The sequence below is a fragment of the Pipistrellus kuhlii genome, unplaced genomic scaffold (genome assembly GCF_014108245.1).
Source record: "Pipistrellus kuhlii isolate mPipKuh1 unplaced genomic scaffold, mPipKuh1.p scaffold_m20_p_5, whole genome shotgun sequence".
In the NCBI taxonomy this organism is placed as follows: domain Eukaryota; kingdom Metazoa; phylum Chordata; class Mammalia; order Chiroptera; family Vespertilionidae; genus Pipistrellus; species Pipistrellus kuhlii.
In genome coordinates, this window is record NW_023425551.1 from 73,454,688 (window position 1) to 73,481,865 (window position 27,178).

The 27,178-nt window shown below is 40.4% G+C and overlaps 1 protein-coding gene and 1 pseudogene across 5 annotated transcripts in view; both read left to right on the plus strand.

The window, feature by feature from the left end:
• XPO5 (exportin 5) overlaps window positions 1-27,178 on the plus strand; it is a 55,899-nt gene that overhangs the window by 8,542 nt on the left and 20,179 nt on the right. For all 5 annotated transcript variants that reach the window (XR_006740086.1, XR_004983729.2, XM_036414489.2 and 2 more), the window contains 13 exons: window positions 755-831; window positions 3,917-4,016; window positions 5,310-5,393; window positions 5,965-6,090; window positions 7,230-7,320; window positions 9,293-9,421; window positions 12,863-12,981; window positions 17,816-17,971; window positions 20,183-20,224; window positions 20,536-20,625; window positions 22,931-23,130; window positions 24,314-24,413; window positions 26,105-26,286. Coding sequence is in view for 3 of the 5 variants with exons in the window: in XM_036414489.2 (XP_036270382.1) it covers window positions 755-831; window positions 3,917-4,016; window positions 5,310-5,393; window positions 5,965-6,090; window positions 7,230-7,320; window positions 9,293-9,421; window positions 12,863-12,981; window positions 17,816-17,971; window positions 20,183-20,224; window positions 20,536-20,625; window positions 22,931-23,130; window positions 24,314-24,413; window positions 26,105-26,286 (1,496 nt within the window). In the remaining 2 variants the exon portion in view is untranslated. The remainder of the gene's footprint in view (window positions 1-754; window positions 832-3,916; window positions 4,017-5,309; window positions 5,394-5,964; window positions 6,091-7,229; window positions 7,321-9,292; window positions 9,422-12,862; window positions 12,982-17,815; window positions 17,972-20,182; window positions 20,225-20,535; window positions 20,626-22,930; window positions 23,131-24,313; window positions 24,414-26,104; window positions 26,287-27,178) is intronic.
• On the plus strand, window positions 23,573-23,663 carry LOC118706207 (annotated as a pseudogene).

Here is a 27,178-nt window from a genome sequence, read left to right on the forward strand (position 1 = left end):
GCTGATACTCTACCCACTTAGCCTAAACAGCTAGGGCCCTTCAACTCCTTTGGACAATAGTTTGCCAATATTCTAGGGATTTATTGGCAGAATATAAAAAGGTCTGTCAGGCTACTTGGTTCTCCATATAGCTGTGAATCTTATCTTTTCACACTTAAGAAATAAAGTTTAAAACTCAGTGTTTATGTCAAAGAATCTTTTTTTTTTAAAATATATTTTATTGATTTTTTTACAGAGAGGAAGTCAGAAACATTGATGATGAGAGAGAAACATCGATCAGCTGCCTCCTGCACACCCTCCACCGGGGATGTGCCCGCCACCAAGGCACATGCCCTTGACCGGAATCGAACCTGGGACCTTCCAGTCCTCAGGTCAACGCTCTATCCACTGAGCCAAACCGGTTTCGGCCATGTCAAAGAATCTTAGATGATGACTACACTGGCTTTTTATCTGTCTTGACTAACAGTCTGGTCTGTCTTGACTAACATTCTATTCTCCATAGAAATGCTATTATCAGCTGTAACTTATTTATCATTCATTTCAGCACTGTTGACCAGCACATTTAAAAATTTAAGTTTTATCCAGATTAGGTTTTAAAAAGCTGGCTTTGCTCTAGTGTTCAGTCAATCTGGGGGCTGTAAGAGAAATTCTGACGTCAGTATATTTGATTAGATAGGTAAGAAGATATTAGTACTTGAAGGCTTTTAATAATATAGTTTTCCTATTACCTTTGTTTCCCTAAAATTGGGTCTAGGGCAAGTTGGAAGATCGGAAGCCCTTAATGGTCTTATTTGGAGATGTTGCTATGCATTATATACTCTCTGCTGCACAGTGAGTATCTACTTTTCTATGTTTTTTCTAATTCTTTTGTTATTCTGTATATACTTGAATATCTTATCATATTTCAGATATTCTTGGATATCTGAAGTTCCAATCTAAATACTAGCAGTCAATTGACAGTGTTTCTAATTAAAAAATCAGGCAACCTTGGGGTTAAAGATCAACCAAAGGACTTATATTCATGCATATTAGCATAACCAATGGTCACAGACACTGGGAAAGTAGGGACTTGCCCTCGAGAGTGGGAATGGCTCAATCGGGGGAAAGGAGACATATGTAAAACTAGACAATAAAAAATAAAGTCAGGCACCTTCGAGGGACTATTGAATCTTTTTGAAGACCTTATACTAGAAATAAGTTGTGGCTACTAACTCAGCCCCCACTCACTTTCACAGTTTTCTCCATTATCCCCAGACAACTCATCTTCATGATTCTCTTTGTCTGGTTCTGATGATCCCTAAGCCTCCTAGTTTCCTTGGTGACTAGGCCTGAGAATGCTTAGATATGGACCCGAGTCTGTCCAGGGCCTGCCTGATTGTAGAACTTCAGACACTCCTCCCTGATCTTCTCATCAGAGTAATTAATACCTGAAGTGTTGAGGCTCTTAGAAACAGCAGGAACAATGTGTATAATGAGAAATGTGTGCATAAAACCTATAAACATAGTCAATGTCCTAAAACAATGACTGCTTGTTTTCTTCCAATTGCTCTGGAAATTTAAAAAAAAATATATTGATTTCAGAGAGGAAGAGAGAGAGATGGAAACATCAGTGATGAGAGAGAAACATTCATTGATCAACTGCCTCACTGGGGATTGAGCCCACAACCCGTGCATGTGCCCCCAACTGGAATCAAACTTGGGACCTTTCAATCCCACAGGCCGACACTATCCACTGAGCAAAACCAGCCAGGGCTGCCCTGGAAAATATTAAAGCATTTCCTGATAATGTGTTTCTTACCAGGGAGTCAACACCCTCTTTTCAGTACTTTTCACTAATTCTTGGTCCCAAGGATAAGTGAAAAGATGTGTGACACATATGTGTTACTTAAAAACTCTTACATCCTATTCTAATACAGTTATGACTTTCTTTCCTATGGAGACTACAGCTCTGTTTTTAAGGGGACCTGTTAATTAAGTGAGTGACATTTCTTTTGAGTAGCCACTGTAGTTTCTGTCTCCCAAGACCCATTAGTTCTATAGAGACAATGACATTCACCTTAAGGTGTCCTATCTCTGTGATACAAATACTGGTTAGCAAAGCTACGATTCTAACCCAAGCAAGCAGACTCCAAAGCCTGCACTGGAAACCATAATGCCATACTGCCCTTCAATATCACTAGAGCCTAAGTCTTGCTTACCTCAAGGCCTACGCTTTTTATGTTATACTTGACTGCCTCCAGAACACAGCTGATATGGCTGTTGTCCCCACTGTTCATTAATTCTTACTGCTGTAAATAGTTGTACATCATAACAGGTCAGGTTTTTTTTATTTTTATTATTTAAAGTATTATATATATCTCCTCTCTCCCCATGGACCTCTCTCTGGCCATTCCTACACCCCAGCACATGTCTTCACTCCCCTACTGTCTGTGTCCACGGTTTATGCTTATATGCATAACAGGTCAGTTTTAAAAGAGCAGATAAGGGATTACAGATTTGAACTAAAAAATGAGACATAAAGTTATGTTTTTATTATAGTTTTTTAAAGACTATTTTTTAAGTATATTTTTATTTTTATTGATTTCAAAGAAGAAGGGAGAGGGAGTGAGAGGTAGAAACATCAATGATGAGAGAATCCTGCTTGCCTCCACTAGGGATCGAGCCTGCAACCCGGGCATGTGCTCTGTCTGGGAATCGAACAGTGACCTCCTGGTTCATAGATAAACTCTCAATCACTGAGCTGACAGCAACATTCAGGGAAAGTACAGAGATTTCCCATATACCCCCCATCCCAACACATGAGTAGTCTCCTCCGTTAGCAACATCACTAACCAGAGTGGTATATTTGTTACAATTGATGAACCTACATTGACACATCAAATCATCCAAACACCCTAGTTTACCTTAGGGTTTACTCTTGGTTTTATACATCCTATGGATTATAAGCACTGAATAATATCCCAGTGTCAGATGTATCAGGGTTTATTTATCTATTCACCTACCAAAGGACACCTTGGTTGCTTTCAAGTTTGAGGAATTATGAATAAAACCGTTAAAAACATCCAAGGTTAACATACTGTAAATAATTCAGGCTTTTGTATGAACACCAGTTTTCAACTCCTTTGGGTAAATACTAAGGAATTTATATCAATTGCTGGATTATATGATAAGAGTACCCTTAGTTTTATAAGAAACTATCAAACTGTCTTCCAAAGTGGATGTACCATTCCTACCAGCAGTTAATGAGAGTTTCTGTTGCTCCATATTGTTGATAGCATTTGCTATTTTTATTGTTAGATAATTGGCTATTCTAATAGGTGTGCAGTGGTATCTTGCTTTAATTTGCATTTCTCTGATGATATGTAGAGCATCTTTTCTTTTTATTCTTTTTTTCTTAATATATTTTTATTGATTTTGGAGAGGAAGGGAGAGGTAGAGAGATTGAAACATCAATGAGAGAGAATCATTGATCGATTGCCTCTTGCACACCCCCTATTAGGAATCAAGCCCACAACCTGGGAATGTGCCCTTGACTGGAATTGAACCTGGGCCCCGTCAGTCCTTAGGCCAATGCTCTGTCCACTGAATCAAATCAGCAAGGGCTTTGTGCAGCTTTTTATGTATAGAAGTGTATAGATTGTTCTGTGGAGTCACACTCAGGGTTTATGTCACTATTCCAGAATACTCAAGGACCATATAAATTACCCAAATTAGAGAATCTCTTGATGGATGAAATTGCATTGAACGCTATTTTTTTTCTGTCCATCTTTCAGTGTTTGCAGGGGTTTTTTTTGGTGGTTTTGTTTTTAAATAACAAGTTTAAATGTTGCAGCACAGACCACATACAATTTCATTTGATGGGAATCCCTTCGGTTCTCTTGATGTGCAACTAATCCACTGTTTTCTCATCTTACAGGACTGCTGACGGAGGAGGCTTGGTAGAAAAACACTATGTCTTCCTGAAAAGACTTTGTCAGGTGTTGTGTGCTCTGGGCAATCAGCTGTGTGCATTGCTGGTGAGCACTTACTTTTTGGAGCGTTTCAAGGCCAATTGAGGAGAGCTTTTATTTTTTCTAATTTAACTTAGTTTTTAAAAATATATTTTTATTTCAGAGAGAAAGAGAGAGAGAGAAACATCAATGATGAGAGAGAATCATTCATCGGCTGCCTCCTGCATGCCCCACACTGGGGGTTGATCCCGCACCTCAGGCATGTGCCCAGACTGGGAATCAAACTGTGACCTCCTGGTTCATAGGTCGATGCTCAACCACCGAGCCATGCTGGCCAGGTGAGGAGAGCTTTTAGAAAATTATATTTGTGTTAGGGCTGACATATGCCATTGATTTTAGCCTCATATGGAACATTGCATGTAGATTATTTCATGTGGTTCTATAGATTAAATTCTTTTAACAGTTTAAGTGATGTAAATTTCTTTTAACAAATCAATTACTATCAACAGCAAACATTCACATAAGTTATTCCATAAAGTCAACAGTGCTATTCTTATGAATTTTGGTACTTACAAAACATCAGCCTGCTGAGTGCATTAACCCTTAAAGTCCTATTAGATTATAAAACATTATGGGTTTGAATAAATAACCCTTTCCCCAAATTTAAAGGAACTATTGTTGGATCATAAAAGATAAGTCTGATTTACGTAGGAATACCTGTCTTTAGGGAAATAATTAATTCTTAGTCTTGTAACTTGAAAGATAGGATACTGGGACAGACATTTATCTTTTATGTTGTATCTTGGTAGCTTGAATAGTTAGAGGTTAGAGCTTTAGACGTAAGAGTGATTATTTAATGGGTCACAGATGTGAATAGTTCAGAAATAAAGAAATAATATGGATATCTTTTTTCTGTGATTTCTGAAATGAATACTCTCTTGTTTTACTTTTGACTACAGAATGTTTTTATTTATTTACTTACAGAGAGAGAGCGAGAGAGAGATGTGACATCAATTGGTTGCCTCCCGTATACCTTTGACCAGAAATCAAACCCACAATTTGGGTATGTTCCCTGACCAGTAACCAAACGCCATCTTTCAGTGTATGGGATGATACTCCAAGCAATTGAGCCACACCTGTCAGGGCCAGATGAGTTTTAATGATGATACTTAAGGAGGTAAAGTGGCTTTCCTGTTTTTTAGCTCTTGAAATGAGATCTTTCTTAGACTACAAGGAAGTATACAGTCGTTTCAAAACTGAAATTTTGGAGAATTTAACTTACCTGAATTTGTTATTCCACTCTTCCCACTCCCCTCCCCTAATCAACATCATTAATTTAATGGACTTTTTGTCATACAGGGTGTGGATTCTAATGTAGAAACACCAGCAAACTTTGGAAAATACCTGGAATCTTTTCTTGCTTTCACAACGCATCCAAGTCAGGTAAACATTTTGCAGGTAACTTTTTGAAATTTGAGTTAGGTAAGCCAAAACAAAACACTATGGCCTAAAGTAACCAGCAGCTTACATATAAAACATGACTCCTATGGCCCTAGAAAATAACTACAGTATCATTAAGAGACTTGCTGAATCTGCTTCTTGAACCAGCATTAAACCATCAAGGTCAGCAGCTTTCCCCCCCAGCTAACATTATCTTGATAAAGCTCAATCAGATATGAGGTATATCCCAGGCAATTTACTACTAAAGATATTTTAATACAAATTAATTTCATCCAACTCAAGATTTTTCTTATAATACCACCCTGGCATAAATGAGAAAGGGGTAGATTACAGTTCACATTCCAGGAATCCCAACTAACCCACTGTCTTTCTTATTAATGTGTGTCCATAGTGAGTGGTCATTACTGATGTACTACAGTATGGGCAGTTCAAAGTTTTTATAGAGGTTTATTTTCATGAGAAAATATAGTTGATAATTACTAAGCTAAGTAATAATCTTGGTTATATAAAATCCAAATCCTTAAACAGGTTTACTTTTTTCTCCCCCCTTTAGTTTCTACGCTCTTCAACTCAAACGACTTGGGGAGCTCTCTTCCGGCATGAGATCCTGTCCCGTGATCCTTTGCTATTAGCAATGATACCAAAATATCTTCGTGCTTCTATGACAAACGTGGTCAAGGTATGCAGTGGTGATCTAAACAGGGGAAATAAAGACGAGTTCACATAATGTGACTTCGATTGGCATATTGACAAAGCTGTCTTGGTTACTGTGATTCCCTTCCTTGGGCCTATTCTCTTATTCCTCAGGAAGAAAGCAGTCTATGGTGGTTATAATATATACTGTTTCTTGGAGCACTTATGTAATAGCACCAATATTGGGTTAGATGCTAGATAAAAGAAGTGATAGGGCAAGAACAGTGACCATGACCATACAATGAAATAATTGCTTTTCAGAGATTAAAAGCAAGAAGGATGGTAGAGTGAAGAAGACTGCAAGGGGAAGTAATATCTGTTATGAGGTGAAATGAGAGGAAGATGAATAAAAAGAGAGGGAAAGTGAAAGCAGATTGCACACTATCTCAGTAGATAGTTGGTTATGAGTTCCCTGAGATCTGCTAAGGATTCTTATTAGTACATTGATAAATGCTTAATCTTGGTTTGTAAAATTAGAGAATGGGACCTATTTAAGAGTCCCTTTATTTCTTCAAGGAATGACCTAGCACGTACCACACGTGTCTTTATTATTTGCTATAGTCTTTATTCCTTTTTGAATGAAACAAAAAGTTCCATGCTTATTCCCAGGGTCCAGAATTTAAGGAGGCAGATAGTTTTCAGTTCTTTTTTACTTATTTCATGCTGTGTTAGCACTCTATTATGAGGCATTTTTATACTCAGACCCTTAATAAATTCCATAATTTAATTCTCTTTGAGGAACCTGGAAGAAAGAAACAAGTAAAACTTCTCTTTTTTGCCACCCTTAGGATTATTGGTACTGGGACCAAATTGTTGACATAGGATAGACCAGAGCAGTTATTTATTTTTTCATGAACAACAGGCATTTATTTCTCACAGTTCTAGAGTCTGCAAGTGCATGATCAAGGGGCTGACAGACTTAGGTCTGATGAAAACCCACTTCATGGTTCATTGTGGCCATCTTCTCTCACTGTATCCTCACATGGTGGAAGGGCCAGACCCAGTTATTTATTATAAAATATCTCGATGTAAACCCTAACTCTTCTTAGTGCTTGAATTCCTGGAGTTCAAGACTCTTGGTAAGTCTATTTTCATCCCTTATACCGATTATCTTTCTCTTTCCAGATGGGCTTTCCTTCTAAAACAGATAGCCCTAGCTGTGAATACTCACGAATTGATTTTGATAGCGATGAGGACTTCAATGCTTTCTTCAACTGTAAGTGACCTGGAATTACTCCCAACAGTCTCAGAATGGCATCTATTGTTGTGAATCATGGCGCATGACCCATGGAGTTCTATATTAAAGAGCCCTAAATTTGAAGAGCTGCCTGATTAATCTCTAGTCTCACATTTCAGAGGGTGCTGGGATTGTACTTATATCAAGCCTGGTATTCTTTCACTAGTATACACACACACACACACACACTACCTTTGGAGATAGATTTTTATTTTTTTAAATATATTTTTATAGATTTTAGAAACAAAGGGAAAGGGAGAGAGAGATAGGAACATCAATAATAGAGAATCATTGGTCAGCTACCTCCTGCACAACCCCTATTGGTGATTGAGCCTACAACCCAGGCATATGTCCTTGACTGGAATTGAACCTGGGACCCTTCAGTCTGCAGGCCTGCACTCTATTAGGCCAAGCCAGCTTTATTGAGATCTAATTCAATAAAGATCTAATTCAACAATTCACCCACTTATAGTATATAATTTAATGGATTTTAGTATTTTCAGAGTTGTGCACCCATCACCACAATCAATTTTAGGACATTTTCATGATCCCAAGAGACTCTATACCCATTAGCAGTCAGTTCCCAATCCTCTCTTTTTTCCCAGCCTTGGGAAACCACTAATTCACTTTTTATTTCTATATTCTGAACATTCTTCTATATAATAAAGAGGTAATATGCAAATTGACCCTCACAAGATCGCTGCCTACGACCATACCGGCAGGGGGATTAGTGAGGAATGACCAGACAACTGAACAAGCAGGCTGCATGGGTTGACAGGCCAGCGGGGGGTCTGTGAGGGGTGAACAGGCCGGCAGGGGCGGCAGTTGGGGGTGACCAGGCTGGCAAGGGGGTGGGGGCAGTTAGGGGCAACCAGGGCAGCAGGGGTGTTAGTGTGGGTCGACCAAATGACTGAACAGCAGGCTGTGTGGTTTGACCAGCCTGGCAGGGGTGCTGTGGGGCAACCAGATCGGCAAGGGGGTGCCAGGGATGATCAGGCTGGCACGCAGAGGCAGTGAGGGGTGATCAGGCAGGCAGGCAGGGAGCGATTAGGAGCCAGCGGTCCAGGATTGTGAGAGGGATGTCTGACTGCCAGTGTAGGCCTAATCCTGGGTTTCAAGCCAAAACTGTCAGTCAGACATCCCCCAACGGATCCCAGATTGGAGAGGGTGCAGGCTGGGCTGAGGGGACACCAGGCCTCTAGTTTCATATAAATTGAATTATACAACACTAGAGGCCTGATGCATGCTTTTATTATTATAGATGCAATCTTTTGAAACTTTCTTTCACTTAGCATAAAGTTTTTAATATTCATTTATGGTATAGCATGTATCGGTACTTTGTATTGTCAATATTTTATTTTATGAATATGTACATTTTAATCATCCATTCATAAGTTGATGGAAATTTGAGCTGTTCCCACCTTTTGGCTATTTAGAGTAATCTATAATAAAGTGTACTATGCTGATTAGACCAGACAGCCGAATGACCTTCCAGACATCCTTTCAGACAACCTTTCGGATGAAGCCAGGGCTGCAAGGGCCAAGCCCCCACCCAGTCTGCTATAACATTGGTGTACAAGTTTCTTAGTTTGCATATGCTTTTATTTCTCTTAGATGTATGCCTAGGAAGGGAATTACTGAATCATGTGGTAATTTCATGTTTAATGTTTTGAGGAACTGCCAGGCGGTTTTTTACAGCAGTCTCCATTTTATATCTGTACCAACCTGATCTTTTCATTCCAATAGAAATGGGAGACCATGTTTTGTTTGCCATTTGCAGGATCTAACTGCAAATGATAGGGTACCTTCCAAAGATAATTTAAAAAAAAAATTTTTTTTTTAATGTCTGGATTTGTTAACAAGGCTTTTTTGAACATTTCCCCCCTGGAATAGATAAATGAATGAACATTAACTAAGTACCTATTATCGACTCATGTCTTTCTCTTGGCAGCCTCCCGGGCCCAACAAGGAGAGGTAATGAGGTTAGCATGTCGTTTGGATCCCAAGACTAGCTTCCAGATGGCTGGGGAATGGCTAAAGTATCAGCTGTCAACTTCTGTTGATCCTGGTTCCATAAACTGTAAGTTGTTGTTTTTTTTTCTTCTAATCCTCACTTGAGGACATGCTTATTGATTTTAGAAAGAGAAGCACCCATGTGAGAGAGAAACATCCATTAGTTGCCTTCCCGTAAGTGCCTGGATCAGGGATCAAACCCACAATATAGGTATTTGCCCTGATGGGAATCAAACCCGCAACCTTTCAGTGTATGGGACAACATTCCAACCAACCTGAGACATAGGGTCTAGGCTGAACTGTAATTTTTTTTAAATGTCTGAACATTAGTGAAATAAACCTTCTGAGTTACACTTCAAAACAATATGCTAGTAAGTATTCAAAAATGGCTTTGCTCACTGCCCAGTTCCATTCTAGGGAGTGTGACTCCATTTACACACTGAGAAAGCAGGTAACACTACATTTTTAAAAATATATATATTTTATTAATTTTCCACAGAGAGGAAGGAAGAGGGATAGAGAGCTAGAAACGTTGATGAGAGAAAAACATCAACCAGCTGCCTCCTGCACACCCCCTGCGGGGGATGTGCCCGCAACCAATGTACATGCCCTTGACCGGAATCGAACCCGGGACCCTTCAGTCCGCAGACCGATGCTCTCCACTGAGCCAAACCAATTTTGGCAACACATTTTTAATCTGTTTAAATTAGATAAAACCACGTTCAGTTTTGCCTTTGTTTTTCCTTTTTCACAGAATCAACTAATTGTTTATTGTTGATTTAAAAAAATATATTTTATTGATTTTTTTACAGAGGAAGGGAGAGGGATAGAGATTTAGAAACATCAATCAGCTGCATCCTGCACACTCCCCTGGGTATGTGCCTGCAACCAAGGTACACGTCCTTGACCAGAATCCAACCTGGGACCCTTGAGTCTGCAGGCTGACGCTCAATCCACTGAGCCAAACTGGTTAGGGCTATTGTTAATTTTTTCACTTCACTTCAGGTACTATCTTAAATTGATGTCTACACCTAACTTTTTAAAGCTTTTAAACCAAGCTTTGCATAGTACCACTCCTCAACTCAGAAGAATGTGCTGTTATCCAGACATAACAGGAGTAGTACAGGGACTTCCCATTCAGCCACCTCAAAATCTCTGGGAAATGCCACTTTTATATAAAATCAAAATCACTGCCCTCTATCTAAATGCATAAGCAAGGTAATTTCTTTGTTCTCTATATCTTCTGTTTTGTCATTAATGCATAGGCAACAGGGTTAATAAAGCAGGAAAGAGGTAATAAATAACTGCTTTCAAAAGGTCCATGGTAGCTGAAACTGGTTTGGCTCAGTGGCTAGAGCGTCGGCCTGCAGACTGAGAGGTCCCAGGTTCAATTCCGGTCAAAGGCATGTACCTTGGTTGCGCCAGGCGCATCCCCAGTGGAGGGTGTGCAGGAGGCAGCTGATTGGTGTTTCTCCCTCATCAATGTTTCTAACTCTCTCCCTTCCCTTCCTCTCTGTAAAAAATCAATAAAATATATATAAAAAAAAGTCCATGGTAATCATCAATTACCATGTAATTAGTTATTGATAATCATGGGATTTAGCTTTCAGTTTTGCATATTCACAATTGACTCTGAAAGTCCTTGGTATCAGGTAACTTGAATGTTTGCAGAGGCTCAATATGTTGCATCAAGATGAAGATAATAAATGGGAGTGCTAATGGAAGCAAGGAAAGTTTGTAAATCTTTTCGCCTATGCCTTGCTGTTTGAGTGATGTGGCTTGATGATACTTGTGAACTTGGAAGGTGGCACAGTTCTCTAGCCATAGCTCTTGCATTGTTCTGCGGCTTCTGCATGTGAAGTAGTTTTTTGTTGTTGTTTTTTTTTAATCTTATGTCAGTTCTTTGTTGGAAGGATTATTTATGGTCTTAAATATCTTAATTATTTAGATTCCCATGGACAGATTATAAAGAGGGAAGAAGAGAGAACTTAATATTTATCAATTGCCTCTAATTGCTCAAGTAATGTTTTTTTGTATGTATGTTTGTTTTTTGTTTTGTTTTTTAATCCTCACCCAAGGATATTATTCCACTGATTTTTAGAGAGAAGGAAAGACAGACAAATGTTGATATGAGGGAAACATCAATTGGTTGCCTCCTACACTTGCCTTATCAGGGCCAGAGAGGAGCCTGTAACCGAGGTACATGCCCTTGACTGGAATTGAACCTGAAACCTGTTAGTCTGCAGGCTGAAGCTCTATCCACTGAGGCAAACCAGCTAAGGCTGTTCTTGATGCTTATATCTATACGATTGGCCCGGTACAAAGATTCATGTACATTGAAAGGAAATTAATTAGAAGGTGGCCAGAGGGACGGGACTGGGCGAGACGGGTCGGACATTCCCTGGAGCCAACCTCCCTCGATCCCTCCCCTGCCAGCTGCACCTGGGGCATGTGCAGAGTGAGCAGGGTCCCTTTAGCAGGTGGGGTCCCTCAGCCTGGCCTGCAGGTATGGGGCTAAAATCAGCTCGCCGACATCCCCTGAGGGGTTCCAGGGTGCGAGAGGGCATTCTGCAAAGTTGCTGTGTTGAGTGTCTGCCCCTTGGTGGTCAGTGTGCGTCATAACTGTTGGCTGGTCGGCCAGTCAGCTGGTCACTTAGCCTTTCATAAATATAATTTCTTATTCAGTACTCAAAATGGTTTTATAGATAAGGCTCCTAGAGCTCAATTCAGTCAGCTGATTGTAAGCAGAATAGGAACTCCTTTTTATTTATTTTTTTATTTTTCTAGACTGAGGGGTTAGATAACTGGTTTTCAACCTTTCTAATGCCAAAACCCTTTAATACAGTTCCTCATGTTGTGGTGACTCCCAACCATAAAATTATTTTCGTTGCTACTTCAGAACTGTAATTTGCTACTGTTATGAATCGTAAATATCTGTGTTTTCCGATGGTCTTAGGCTCTACAACAGTGGTTCCCAACCCACAGATAGAGAACCACCAGCAGGGTCGACCCTTTAATACAGTTCCTTATGTTGTGGTGACCCCTAACCATAAAATTGTTTTCATTGCTACTTCAGAACTGTAATTTGCTACTGTTATGAATCGTAAATATCTGTGTTTTCTCCAGTGGTCTTAAGCTCTACAGCAGTGGTTCTCACAGATTGAGAACCGCTAGCAGGGTTGCCTAAGACTATCGGAAAACACAGGTATTTACATTACCATTCATTACAGTAGCAAAGTAACAGTTATGAAGTAACATCGAAAATAATTTTATGGTTGGGGTCACCACAACATGAGGAACTGTATTAAAGGGTCACGGCATCAGAAAGGTTGAGAACCACTGGGTTAGATTATTCTGTTCCTTCAACTAGGAAATTACCAAGTTGTCTCTAAGGCCCCATTGCCTTAGTGTCTTCTGTGATCCTACCTAGTGTTGGGGTGTGTGTGTGTGTGTGTGTGTGTGTGTGTGTGTGTGAGTGAGTGAGTTTTAAAACCCTGTTTTCCTATAGCTGGAATTGGGGAAAGCGGCCTCTGCTCCATCTTCTCACCTTCATTTGTGCACTGGGAAGCCATGACCTTTTTTTTGGAAAGTGTGATCAACCAGATGTTTCGAACACTAGATAAAGACGTAAGTAACTGTTTCCCATTCTGATTGTGTAATGATTTTGATCTTCTTAAAACTGGCAGAGGGATAGGAAAATCTATGGATGTGTATCTCACAGACGAGGAAACAGATTCAGGAAGGTTAATTAACACTCAAATTCAAGTGGCTAGTATATAACAGAGCTGACTCAGGTCTCTCTGATTCTAAACTATACAATGTTTAGTATTCATCAGAAGGGTATAATATGAGCTTGATACTACAGTGAACCTCAGGTAGGATAACTGTTCTAAACTTTGAGATATTTGCCATTAAGCATCTTTTTCAATTTATGGCAGATAGATCAGAATATTCAAGTTTGAGGGTCAGTGTCTCTCTTCTCTGAATATATATATTTTTTAATTTTTATTTATTGATTTGAAAGAGGAGGGGGGTGGGCAAGCATCAGTTTGTTTTTCCACTTATTTGTGCATTCATTGGTTGCTTCTTGTGTGTACCCTGACTGGAGATAGAACCCAATCCTTGGCATATTGGGACAATACTCTGATTAACTGAGCTACCTGGCCAGTGCCAGGTCTTGTTTTTCTAACTTCATATCACTTATCACTCTTCTCTTATAACATTGCCTTATTAGATTAAAATGATTTGATCACTCATTTGGCAGTAATTATATTTTAGTGTATTCTAGGTTAGTTACAGAAAGAATCTTGAAGAAAGGGGGATATGGTATATATGTTTTTTGTGTGGCTTTTTTTTTTTTTACAAGTAGCATATTAACAAATTAGATCTTAGGATCATCTGTTTTTTGTTGTTTGTTTTTTAAATATATTCTATTGATTTTTACAGAGAGGAAGGGAGAAAGATAGAGATTTAGAAACATCGATGAGAGAGAAACATCAATCAGCTGCCTCCTGCACACCCTCCACTGGGGATGTGCCCATAACCAAGGCATATGCCCTTGACCGAAATTGAACCTGGGACCCTTGAATCCGCAGGCCAATGCTCTATCTACTGAGCCAAACCGGGCGGGGCAGGGTCATCTGTTTTTATATCGATTCACTTCAGTTTAAAATTATAGCATCCTGAGTTTGTTCTAAATTATAGATGGGAACCCTACTCGGATCCTGTATTTTTCACTGTGTTAGTCCTTTTTCAAGTTTAGATGGGACCTACTATATAAATTAGTAAGTGTGGCAAATCAAGAAAGCCCTTTATTAAATCAAGGGAAATGGCCCTGTTGTTTTCTTTCCTGGCATTTTGGAAAAAATATATTTTTATTGATTTCAGAGAAGAAGGGAGAAGGAAGAAGAGAGAAACATCAGTGATGAGGGAGCATCATTGACCAGCTGCCTCCTGCTCACCCTTTACTGGAGATCAAGCCTGCAACCCTCGCATGTGCCCTTGACGAATCGAACCTGGGACTCTTCAGTCCACAGGCCAACACTTTATCCACTGAGCCAAGCTGACTAGGGCTTCTAGCATCTAGACACCTTGAAATGGATTCAGATATATGGGTATGATCCATGAAGGCTAGACTAGGGTTTGTCAAGTACTTGTTTTTATTTTATTTTTTAATATATTTTTATTGTTTTTTGTTTGTTTGTTTGTTTGTTTTTTGTTATTTTTTTTTACTGAGAGGAAGAGAGAGGGATAGAGAGTAAGAACATCGATGAGAGAGAAACATCGATCAGCTGCCTCTTGCACACCCCCTACTGGGGATGTGCCCACAACCAAGGCACATGCCCTTGACCGGAATCAAACCTGGGACCCTTCAGTCCACAGGCCGATGCTCTATCCCACATGTGTCAAACACAAGGCCCGCGGGCCAAATCCATCCCGCCAGGCCTTGCAATGTGGCCCGCACCGCGCTGTCATCACTGCACTCCGCTGCGTTTCCATCACAATGACAGTTTATGACTGTTCAGTAAACCATTCGGCCCGCGATTTAGGCTGGATTTTAGATTTTGGCCCCTTCTCTGATTGAGTTCGACACCCCTACTCTCTCCATTGAGCCAAACCGGTTTCGGCTCAAGTACTTGTTTTTAATGTGTATGAAAGGACTGGCAGTTTTGGGGGAGAGAGGAGTACCTGGTTGGTTTTATGTTGGATTTTACAGTAAGTTCCTATATATGCTGGTATTTGGTCAAAACACCAAATACTAGTTGGTTAAGAAATACAAAAAAAAAAAAAAAAAAAAAAAAAGGTTTGGAATGTATATACAAGGAAGATATGGGCCAGGTACAAAGCATAGGTAACAATTAGAAATTTGGTAGGATTCATACCAGTGGTGGGGAGAAAAACAAATGGCGCTAAATTCTTTTTTCTTCAGGAGAATCCTAGGTAGGAGTATTTAGGTTTGTTAATGACATAAAGTAAACCTGAGTCTAAGACCAAAATCAAATGGCTAAGAAGAAGCATTTCTAATTAAGAGAGGTGAGTGTTTGAAAATATTAAATTATTCACCTACTTGTTAATGAGACTATAATACATTGTTTGTCCCAGGATTGTGCCGGTCCCAGATCTGAGCTTGTTACATTCCCATTCACTGCTATCAATTTCAGACTTGGAAGAGACTTATCTAAGTCTAGTGATTTTGCTCTGTTTCTGCCTTCAATATCCACTCTCAGCCTGGGTCAGTCAGAGCAGATCAGCTTTTATCACGTGAAAGGTTTTAACCAAGAGCTTCTTTGAAAAACTATTCATCTTGTCCATAATGGCATTATCTAGGCTTGTATTTCCAGTAGTATGGATCCAAGTACATTGGGTAGAGCCTTTTACCCTGTTTCCCCGAAAATAAGACAGTGTCTTATATTAATTTTTGTTCCCAAAGATGCGCTAGATCTTATTTTCAGGGGATGTCTTATTTTTCCATGTGCTAGGTCTTATTTTCGGAGGATGTCTTATTTTCGGGGAAACACGGTAGTAGCTTTAGCAGTGAATTAATGTAAGGAAGAGCTTGGGGGGAGAGGGGGAATATCACATTTCGAAAATGAGGATTGATTTGCCTCAGATAATAAAATATAAAGCTACAGTATTTTATTTTACTTATTTGTTAATGCTACAGTGTTTTAAAGCAGTGTAGAACCGGCATTAGGCACAGCTCTTTTGAACAAAATAGCCCAGAAACAACCTGAAGCATATACAAGAAATGAGAGGTATTGGTCATTTAATAATTAGCATTAGGCCTGGTGGGTTTTGCTCAGTGGTTAGAGCATCGGCCCACCTATGGAAGGATCATGGATTCGATTTCCAGCCACGGGCATGCATGTGTGTGTCTCATGTCGATGTTTCTCTCCCCCGCTTCCCCCACTCTCTCTAAAAAATTATTGGGAAAGGTATCCTTAGGTGAGAATTAACAACAACAAAAATAGTAATTAGCATTAGGAAAAATTATCTGTTTAGGAAAGGTCCCTAAAAGTTGAAAAACAATGAAAGTAATAATAAAAAAAAAAATTGATGGCTTTAACTGCATATGTTTTTTAATTTACAAAATAAAATTTTAAAAGGTAAACTGGGATTAGTTTCTGCAATAAATATGGATGGGACTGATATCCTTACTCTAAAAAGCTTATCTCTCTTAAACATCACTAATAGAATATAACTGATATCACTTTGGAGAATAATTTGGCAATATATTGTATTGAATAGATTGTAATAGAGCAGTAAAAATGAACTAGGCTTTTACGATGAATAAGGATGATTCTCATAAACATAATGTTGACCCAAAACAGCAAGCCACAAAAGTGAATACATTTGAGGTAAAAGTATAAAAAAATGAAGGAATCTATGAATTTATGAACACCAAATTTAGGATGGTGGCTACCTTTATGACTGGAAAGGAGGTTATGTGCACAGAGTAACCATGGTATCAGTAGCATCTATTTCTCTTAAGTAGTTGTATGGAGGGTCAGTAAAGTGTTATACCATTTTAAAGGTCTGGAACGTTTAACAATAAGCTTTTTGTATAAGTTGGTAATACTAGAATCCAATGGAGAAATAAATAAAAGGTATGATCAGATAATATATAGAGGAGAAATAGATAAAAGGTATGATCAGATAATATATAGCAGTTAATAAATATGGAAAAAATCAACCTCATTAGTAATTGAAAAAATGCAAATTAATTAAGCTTTTGTTTTTCCTAAATAAATAAAAGTTTTAGGGAACAAATTCATTGCTGCTGAGAACGTGGTAAGGAGGAAACATTAATGGATCAAGAATCAATTGATAAAATCAATCAATTGGTAAAAAAGGAAAGTAACTTACATATATTCATAACTTTTGACCCAATGATTCTAGCCACCCCCAAAAGTCTCTTATTCAAGAGGAATAATAGATAATGTAGCCAACATTTTTTTTGCAAAGATACTTATTAGCATTATATACAATGATGAAGAATTAGAAATATTCTAAATTTCTAATAATAGGAGATGATATATCTTTAAGATAGTACATGGTGGCATATAAGAAAAAAATTTTTTTTTTTTTTAATCACCCGAGGATATTCCACTGATTTTTAGAAAGAGGGAAGACAGAAGCATTGATGTGAGAGAAACACATGGATTGGTTGCCTTTTGTATGCACCCTGACTAAGGGAGGAGTCTGCAATCGAGGTACATGGCCCTTGACTGGAATTGAACCCAGAACCCTTTGGTCCACAGGCCGACACTCTCTATCCACTGAACCAAACTGGCTAGGGCTGAAAAATTTTAATAGCATGGAGTGCTTTGAATTTTAAGGATTAGAAAGTAGTATATAAAAACCATATGTGGCACCTGTCTTATGTATTTATAAACTAGAGTCCAAAGGAAAAGTGGTGGTTATCAGCTGTGTCAATCTCCTTTTTGTGTCTGTATTACAGGAAATCCCTGTTCATGATGGAATAGAGCTATTGCAGATGGTCCTGAACTTTGACACTAAGGACCCTCTCATTCTGTCTTGTGTCCTCACTGATGTCTCAGCACTCTTTCCATTTGTCACCTACAGACCAGAGTTCCTGCCCCAGGTCTTCTCCAAGGTAAACTTCATCTGCTTTGTAAACTTTATTTTGGCACTTCTAGGCTAATATATGTAATTGTTTTTGAAAGTGTGTGAGACAAGTTAATAAATAGACAGCCATTTATTCATTTATCAGATATTTGCTCAGTACTTATTGTGGATCGGACATCATGCTTGTAGAAAAGCCCTATCCTTTAAGAATGCTCCGTTTGGGAAGAAACTCATATAAACAGATGTAACTATATGGCATTGCAATTATAGACATGTACACCGAGAAATGGAAAGAATATCTAAAGGGAGGGTTCAGAGCGTGCTTTCAGATTGAGAAGGGATTTGAGAGAGGTTAGTATGGACAGTTTTTGAGTTTCCAGTTTAGGTGACTAGGTGAGTAATTGAGTGCCACCTGAGGGAGAATACTGGATCAGGAGAGAGAGTAGGAGTTAGGCAGAAAAGGGAGTGAATTCTGTTTTGGAATACTATGTTTGAGGTATATGTACAATAGGTAGGTGGAGAGAACTCACAGTAAATTGGCTATTTGAGGTTAAAGGTCTACCAGGGGTCCTCAAACTTTTTAAAGTGGGGGCCAGATCACGGTCCCTCAGAGAGCTGGAGGGCCGGACTATATGAACTACTAATTCCTACTGTAACACCTCGGCTGCGCTCACTGCCCTAAAAACCTGGCGGGCCGGATCAGACTCCTCTGCGGGCCGCATGTGGCCCGCAGGCCATAGTTTGAAGACCCCTGGTCACTCTAGACACTAGCAAACTCATTAGTCAACAGATCAGCAAACCGCTGCTCATGAGCTGCAGTTTGCCGACCACTCGTCTAGACTCTAGAAAATTTTGTAATTTTCTAGAGTCTAGACCAGTGGTCTAGGCATCGTCATTATTGAAGTATCAAGAGTAGAAGTGAAGCCCTAGGGAAGAGGAGAGGAAGAGTTAGACATGTAGGTCAAGCAAGGAACCCTGGAGATCACCATCATTGGAGGAGAATGGCAAAGAATGAGAAGCCCCAAAGGGAAGAGAAAAAAAGAGAGAGCCAGAGAAGTGGAGAAAATGTTACAAAGGTCAGTAGAACTTACAAAGGTGAACTCCTTTGTTGCATAGAGAACTGGAGAATGTCCATTAAGTTTCCAATTAGGCCTTTGGTAAAGTGTTATTGCATCACAGCGACTTGGGCAGCAACCAGGTTGCATTGGGTTAAAGAGTAAGCTGGGTCCTGGCAAGTATGCCTCAGTTGGTTGAACATCATCCCATGCACCAAAAGGTTGCCGGTTTGATTTCCAATTAGGGCACATGCCCAAGTTGTGGGTTCAAGCCCTAGTAGGGGGCATGCAGAAGCAATCGATAGATGTTTTGCTCTCACATCAATGTCCCCTCCCCCCTCCCCTCCGCTCCCCTTTTTCTCTTTCACTAAAAATCAGTTAGCCGGGACCAGTTTGGCTCAATGGATAGAGCTTCGGCTTGGGGACTGAAGGGTCCTGGGTTCGATTCCGGTCAAGGGCATGTACCTTGGTTGCGGGCATATCCCCAGTAGGGGGTGTGCAAGAGGCAGCTGATCAATGACTCTCTCTCATCGATGTTTCTAACTCTCTATCTCTCTCCCTTCCTCTCTGTATAAAAATCAATAAAATATATTTTAAAAAAAAGAAAAGTTTTTGGTGGGGGAGGGTGAAAAAGTAAATGGGAAACCTTGGCCTGGTGGCTAAGTTATTTGGAGTTCTATACATCAAGATTGTAGGTTCGATCCCTTGTTAGGACACATACAAGTTGCAGATTTGATCCCTGGTTGGGGTGTGTATGGGAGGCAACAGGTCCATGTTTCTCTGACTTCTCTTACTCCCTTTCTTTCTCTCTAAAAATCAATTTAAAACAAAAGGTGTCCTCAGGTGTGGGTTAAAAAATATAAAAGTAAATGGGAAGTTAAGGTGGAGTAGGGAAGGTTGATCACTCAAGTTTTAACAGTGGAGAAGGAAGAGGCATCATTGTAGCTGAGTGTGTGTGTGTGTGTGTGTGTGTGTGTGTGTGATGGCATGGTAAGATTGTGAATTTCAACCCTCTCCTACTTACCTGAAAAAACAAACATTTGAAACTTTGTAATGACAATTAAAATCCCTTTCATTATCATATTGTAACACTTTTGGAATTTCGTTGGAAACTTTGTAACTACTGTTTAAAACAACTTTACTCAGTTGGTACTGATGAGTGGCCTTTTTCTCCTTCCCCTTAGCTATTTTCGTCTGTCACTTTTGAAACTGTTGAAGAAAGTAAGGTAAGACCATTAATTCAACCAACAAATTCTAACTTCTTGGGAGCAAAAGTATGAATATGTAACATTTAGTCTAAAAGTAAAAGGGTTAGGTACAGGCAGGAGATGGTCATGATAAGGTCTTTTGTACTACAGATACTAGGGCAAACAGTATTCTATAAAACAGGTGACTATAAATGTGACTATTATACTCTCACAGTTGTGAAAAATGATTGTGAATATGCCTCTGAAGGGATGTATTTACATGACAATAAGCACCATCTATAAATGTATTATATTGAAAGTGGCTCTGTTTGTTGAATATTTCTTCCCAGGCCCCCAGAACCCGGGCAGTCAGGAATGTGAGAAGACATGCTTGTTCCTCCATCATCAAAATATGTCGAGACTACCCTCAGCTTGTGTTGGTAAGCCACTGGATTTGCTAAGTAGTCACTGAGATCTGTTGAGTTACAAATATATATTTGTAAATTAAGTTCTATTTATACTCACATAAATAGAAAAAGAGGAACTATATCTTTTCTCAGGATAAGCATTCTTTTATTTTTTACTAGAGGCCTGGTGCACAAATTTGTGCATAGGTGGGGGCCAGCCAGCCCACCCCAATCAGGGCTGATCAGGCGGGCAGGAGAGTGTGGGAGGTTGGCTGGCCAGCTCTGCCTCCTGGTCAAACTCCCAGTCGAGGGGACAATTTGCATATTAGCCTTTTATTATATAGAATTCTTATTGATTTCAAAGAGGAAGGAAGAGAGAGAAAGATTTAAACATCATTGATAAGAATCATTGATTAGCTGCCTCCTGCACAGCCCCTACTGGGGACTGAGCCCACAACCCAGTCTAGTCTGCCCTTGACTGGAATCCATCCTGGGACCCTTCAGTCCCCAGGTTGATGCACTATCCACTGAGCCAAACCAGCCAGGGCAGGATAAGCATTCTGTATAATAAAGAGGTAATATGCAAATTGACCATCACTCCAACACACAAGATGGCCATCCCCATGTGGACACAAGATGGCCGTCATAGATAGCCAGCAGGGGAGGGCAGATGGGGACAACCAGGCCTGCAGGGGAGGGAAGTTAGGAGCAACAAGGCCTGCATGGGAAGGCAGATGGGAGGGACAAGGCCTGCAAGGGAGGGTAGTTGTGGGGGGACCAGACCTACACTGGAGAGAAGTTGGGAGGGATAAGGTCTGCAGGGAAGGGCAGTTGGGAGGGACCAGGCCTGTAGGGGAGGGAAGTTGGGCAGGGCAGGGGGAGGAGGGAGAGGACTAGGCCTGCAGGGAGGTCAGTTAAGAGTGACTGTGCCAGCAGGGGAGGACAGTTGGGGGCAATTGGGCCAGCAGGGGAGCAGTTAGGCATTGATCAGGCTGGCAAGGGAGTGGTTAGAGGTTTTAGGCTGGCCGGCAGAAGTGGTTAGGGGCAATTAGGCAGGCAGGCAGGTGCACGGTTGGAAGCCAGCAATCCTGCATTGTGAGAGGGATGTCTGACTGCCCGTTTAGGCCTGATCCCACCGGACATCCCTCAAGGGGTCCCAGATTGAAAAGCGTGCAGGCTGGGCTGAGGGACACACATCCCTCCCCACGTATGAATTTCACGTACCGTGCCTCTAGTTCTTTTTTTTTTTTTTTTTAATATATTTTATTTATTTTTTGCAGAGAGGAAGGGAGAGAGAGAGAGAGCTAGAAACGTTGATGAGAGAGAAACATCGACCAGCTGCCTCTTGCACATCCCCTACTGGGGATGTGCCCGCAACCAACGTACATGCCCTTGACTGGAATCGAACCTGGGACCTTTCAGTCCGCAGACTGATGCTCTACCGCTGAGCCAAACAGGTTTCGGCGGTGCCTCTAGTTCCTGAATAAGTGTCTTGTTCCTCTCTTACTTAGTAGAAGAGTTAAAAATGCAAACTATTCCCTCAAAATAAACAATTTTCCATATGAATGATACCAAGTTTTCCCTATCAGTGTACACCTCTTTATTGTACTGTGTGATGTTCTTAATTGCTCCTGCCAAATGATGTGCCTAATCTTGAGAGAAGCCAGATGTGAACCCCATTCTTTTTTTCTTTTTCTTTTTTTAATATATTTATATTGATTTCAGAGAGAAAGGGAGGAGGAGAGAGAAATAGAAACATAAATGATGCAAGAGATTCATTGACTGGCTGCCTCCTGCACACCCCCTACTGGATATCAAGCCCACATCCCAGGCCTGTGCCCTGACCAAGATTCAAATGGTGACCCCTGGTTCATAGGTCAACACAATCACAGCCACACTAGCGGAGTGAACCCAAACTTTTGTTTAAGAAGAAATGTGTTACTGTTTCAAATTACAAATTAACCAGAAATTTCTTCAGTGAACACAGAGCAGTGTGTGAGTGTATGTGTATTTGTGTGTGTGTGTGTGTGTGTGGGTGTGTGTGTGGGTGTGTGTGTGTGTAAATAAAACAAACTGATATTTGCAAAGATATTGTAAAAATTGATGTAGAAAAAAGATTGTTTTCATAATTGCAGTGTGGGAAATTGCAATTACACGAATACTTAAGACAAGTCACCTCTGCCTAAATTGCCTTGCTTGTCCAGGCAAAAGAGCATTATAGCTAAATTACTAAGGATGGTCCTATAGACTTGACCTTCCTGAATGACTCGCCTCTCCCTGAAAATCAGACCTTTACCACCTCTAGTTTTTGTTTGTTTTTTTCCTTTCTGATCTGCAGCCCAATTTTGACATGCTTTATAACCACGTAAAGCAACTCCTCTCCAATGAGCTGCTCCTGACACAAATGGAGAAGTGTGCCCTCATGGAAGCCCTGGTTCTCATTAGCAACCAGTTCAAGAACTATGAGCGTCAGAAGTTGTTCCTTGAGGAGCTGATGGCACCAGTGGCCAGCATCTGGCTTTCTGAAGACATGCACAGGTAGAGGAGACCTTTGTCACTGACTGTCACTGCGCTCAAGCACCCATTCTATTGTATTTTCAGAGCTATGCCCAGTCATGGGAATGTAAAGCACAGCCTAGGGAATATAGTCAGTAACATTGTGCCAGTCGGGTACTAGACTTAATGGGGGGAACACTTTGTAATTAATATGAATGCCTAACCACTATGCTGTACACCTGAAACTAATACAAACTAATATTGAATGTCAACTGTAATTGACGAGAGAGAAAGGAAGAAAGAGAGAGAGAGCGAGTGCCATGTCTGGAGTGGGAGTGTAAGGGTATCGAAATGTAATAACACAGTCAGTGATATATGAAGGGGTCTAAAAGCAGCCTGTATTCTAATTGCTAAAAATATCCCCTTGCTAAACAGAGGTGTAGGGAGGGAAAAGAAATGAGTAAAAATGGATTGTATGGGCATCTTGCTTTGGCAGCACATGTACTAAAATTGGAATGATACAGAGAAGATTAGCATGGCCCCTAAAAAAAAAGAAAGAAAGAAAAAACCATCTTGCCCTGGCCGATGTATCTTGGTTGATTGGAGTGTCATCCCATGCACTGAAGGGTTGTAGTTTGATTCTTGGTCAGGGCATCGAACCACAGTGACATTTGGTATCTCTGCATTGCAGCACCAGCACATGTAGATAAATGAGAACATAGTAGGAGCCACATAGCCACACAGGTGCCCACATAGCATTTTCAAGCTTGTTTTATTTTTGTTTTTTGTTTTTTTTTCTAATAAGAGTTTATTTAGAAAGTTACAGCGGTAGTAGTAGTGAACCAGCTGGGTTCAGGAAGCATGTTACAGAAGCAGGAGAAGGGCCCTTGGAGCTTAGAGAGAAGGCAAAGATAACGGTCTGGAGGGAAAGGGGACCTGGGAAGGAAAGGCAGTTATGCGAGAGCACACGGGGAAAGGAGAAGGGAAAGTGCCAGAGTGCTCCCAAGAGGCAAAGTGCCACCAAACTTGTATTCTTAAAAGTGTTGCTAATAGCATTTAGAAGTGAGAAGTTTAAACCTTCAAGTGAAAGCTGACAATGTGATTAAACTCCTCTCATTATGACAACTGTTCTTTGGGGCCACATAATCATAGCTATTGGCTCTTGTGGAAGAAACTGTCCTTGCTTAAAGTCATGGTATAGCTTGTCTCCCCTTCCATCCTGCAGAGTGCTGTCGGATGTTGATGCATTTATTGCCTATGTGGGTGCAGATCGGAAAAGCTGTGATCCTGGCCTGGAGGATTCCTGTGGCTTAAACCGTGCACGAGTGAGTAAACCTCCTCTGGGAATGGAAGTTGAATTGGCCATGGGTAGGAGTAGGAGTGTTGTCGTTTATATATTTTCTATTGGGTTAAAAATCTGGGACTATTCATTTTCCTAAGCTACTGTTTTCTTTTGTCTTGAGTTCTTTTTTTCTTTTTTTTAATATGTTTTTATTGATTTTTTTGTTTGTTTGTTAATCCTCACCCAAGGATATTTTTCTTTTCTTTAAAAAAAAAAAATGTTTTTATTGATTTCAGAGAGGAAGAGACAGAGAGAGAAACATCATTGTAAGAGAGACACATTGATTGGTTGCCTCCTGCACATGCCTTGACCAGGGCCTAGGATTGAGCCTGCAACATGACCTTGACCAGAATCAAACCCACGACCCTTCAGTGCTCTATCCATTGAGCCAAACCAGCCAGGGCTGGTCTTGAATTCCTGAGTCAGTTTCCACAGCAGAGCAGATAGATCCTTCCTTTCTGTTTTTAGTCACATGTTATTTACTGGCAATATTTTTTTTTTTCATTGATTTTTAGAGAGAGAGGAAGGGAGGGAGAGAGAAACAGAAACATCGATCTGCTGCCTCCCACACATACCTTGACAGGGGACTGAACCCACAACCTGGGTGTGTGCCTGACCAGGAATCGAACCATGACCCTTCTGTGCATGGGATGATGCTTCAGTCAACCAAGCTAAACCAGCCAGAACAAGATGGTCTTTTCTTTTCTTCACTTTTCTTTTTTTTTTTTGCGGGGGGGGGGGGGGGGGGGTGTGGGGGGCCCAAGTTTAGTATATGTGCTGCTGAAGTGAGCACAAGATGGTCTTTTCTATGAAGTCATTATTTTGGCTTTAAGGATCTCTAAATAGCTCTGAAGATTGAAAGTATAATGAAGAAGTAGGTCAGCAGGGTGAATCCTTCCTGCCATCGCTCTCTAGCATGTAAAGTCCTAAATAGGCTAATTTGCAAACCTGAGATTTTTCAGTTCTTTGCTAATCAAATAAGCATTTTCCTTGGCTTCATTATGACAAAAGTTGTATTAATTAACCCGGCAATTAATAGATTGGTTGAGAGTACTGTGAGTGGGAATTAGGGCAAAAGCTGTCAAGGCTTAAGCTGAAGGGTGCTGGGTCAATTCAAAAACAAGATGAAATGTTTGTTGCCTGTCTAAATACTTTATTTTGAAGCATGTCCAAGCCACCACCTCATTGGGGTCCTGGGAGAGGATTTTGGCCTTTGGAAGGACATCCTGAGGGAAAGGGAGTTTCTAGAGCCTACCACTGCTCTTGAAGATGACAGTGGAAGGTCTTGACCTGAAAAGAAGAGCCCTGTCCTGTTGCTCAGTGGTTAGAATGTCAGCCTGTGAACTGAAGCGTCGTGGGTTCGATTTCCCAGTCAAGTGCATGTACCTAGGTTGCAGGTTCTCTAGCCCTGGTAGAAGCGTGTGCGGGACGCAACCAATGTGTCTCTCTCATGTCGATGTTTCTCTCTCTCTTTCTTCCTCCTCTCTCCCTTCCACTCTCTGGAAACCAATGGAAAAATATTCTCGGGTAAGGATTAAAAAAGAGAGATTGGTGGCAGGAGTCTTTTCCTTCTCTCAGGTCTCTGTATCACTTTTGCCATAACCTTGCAAATATCTAATAGCACTTTTGTCTTTTCCCCTTATATGTTTACCTTTCATTTTTGTTTTTCTGTAGATGAGCTTTTGTGTGTATAGCATTCTGGGTGTTGTGAAACGAACTTGCTGGCCCACTGACCTTGAAGAGGCCAAAGCTGGGGGATTTGTAGTGGGTTATTCGCCCACTGGAAATCCAATCTTTCGTAACCCCTGCACAGAACAGATTCTGAAACTTCTTGACAATTTGCTTTCCCTTGTAAGGTGAGTCGGAATAGTGTTTTTACGTTTTTTGTTGTTGTTTTTTTACCTTAAGAATCTTAGAAAGTTGAACCTGTTTTATTTCTTCAGATCATGGTGGTAGTAAATTAGGATATGTTTCTTTCTGGGGGGGAGGGGGTGTCTTTTTTTTTTTTTTTTTTTTTAGTATGTATTTATGAGACAGAGATAGAAACACTGATTTGTTGTTCTACCTGTTTACGCACTCATTTGTTGATGGTTGTCATGTGCCCTGACTGGGGATTGAACTTGCAACCTTGGTATATCGGGATGATGTCTCTAGCCAACTGAGCTACCCAGCCAGCATGGCCTTTATTTTAAAAAATAACATTAGTTCTGCCCTGACCAGGCGGCTCAGTTGGTTAGAGCATCGTCCTGTACATCAAAAGGTTGCAGGTTCCATTCCCAGACAGGGCACATATCTAGGTTGCAGATTTCGTCCCGATTGGGGTGCATACAGGAGGCAACTGATCCATCTTTCTCTTCCCTCTCCTTCCCTCCTTTCCTCCCCCCCTCCCCCTGCTTTCTCCCTCTCTCTCTCTTTCTCTCTCTCCCTCTCTCTCAATAAAAATATATCCTCAGGTGAGAATAAAAGAAATAATAATAACATTAGCTCACTTGCATTGTCTTACATTCCACATGAACACATGGTGCTAATTCCAAAATGGCTTTTCTCAATTTGAACCTCCTCTGTATTCTTCTACTTTTTTATTCCTCATCAATACTTTTAAACTTGCTAAGTTTTATTTGCTCTAAATTTTTGAGCTAATCTGAATTTATCAGCAATGACTCTTGATAGCAAATGGACCAAACACCCAGTGGCTGATCATGCCAAAGGAAGGCATGATACATGTTCCACCTCCCTTCTAGGTGTTTA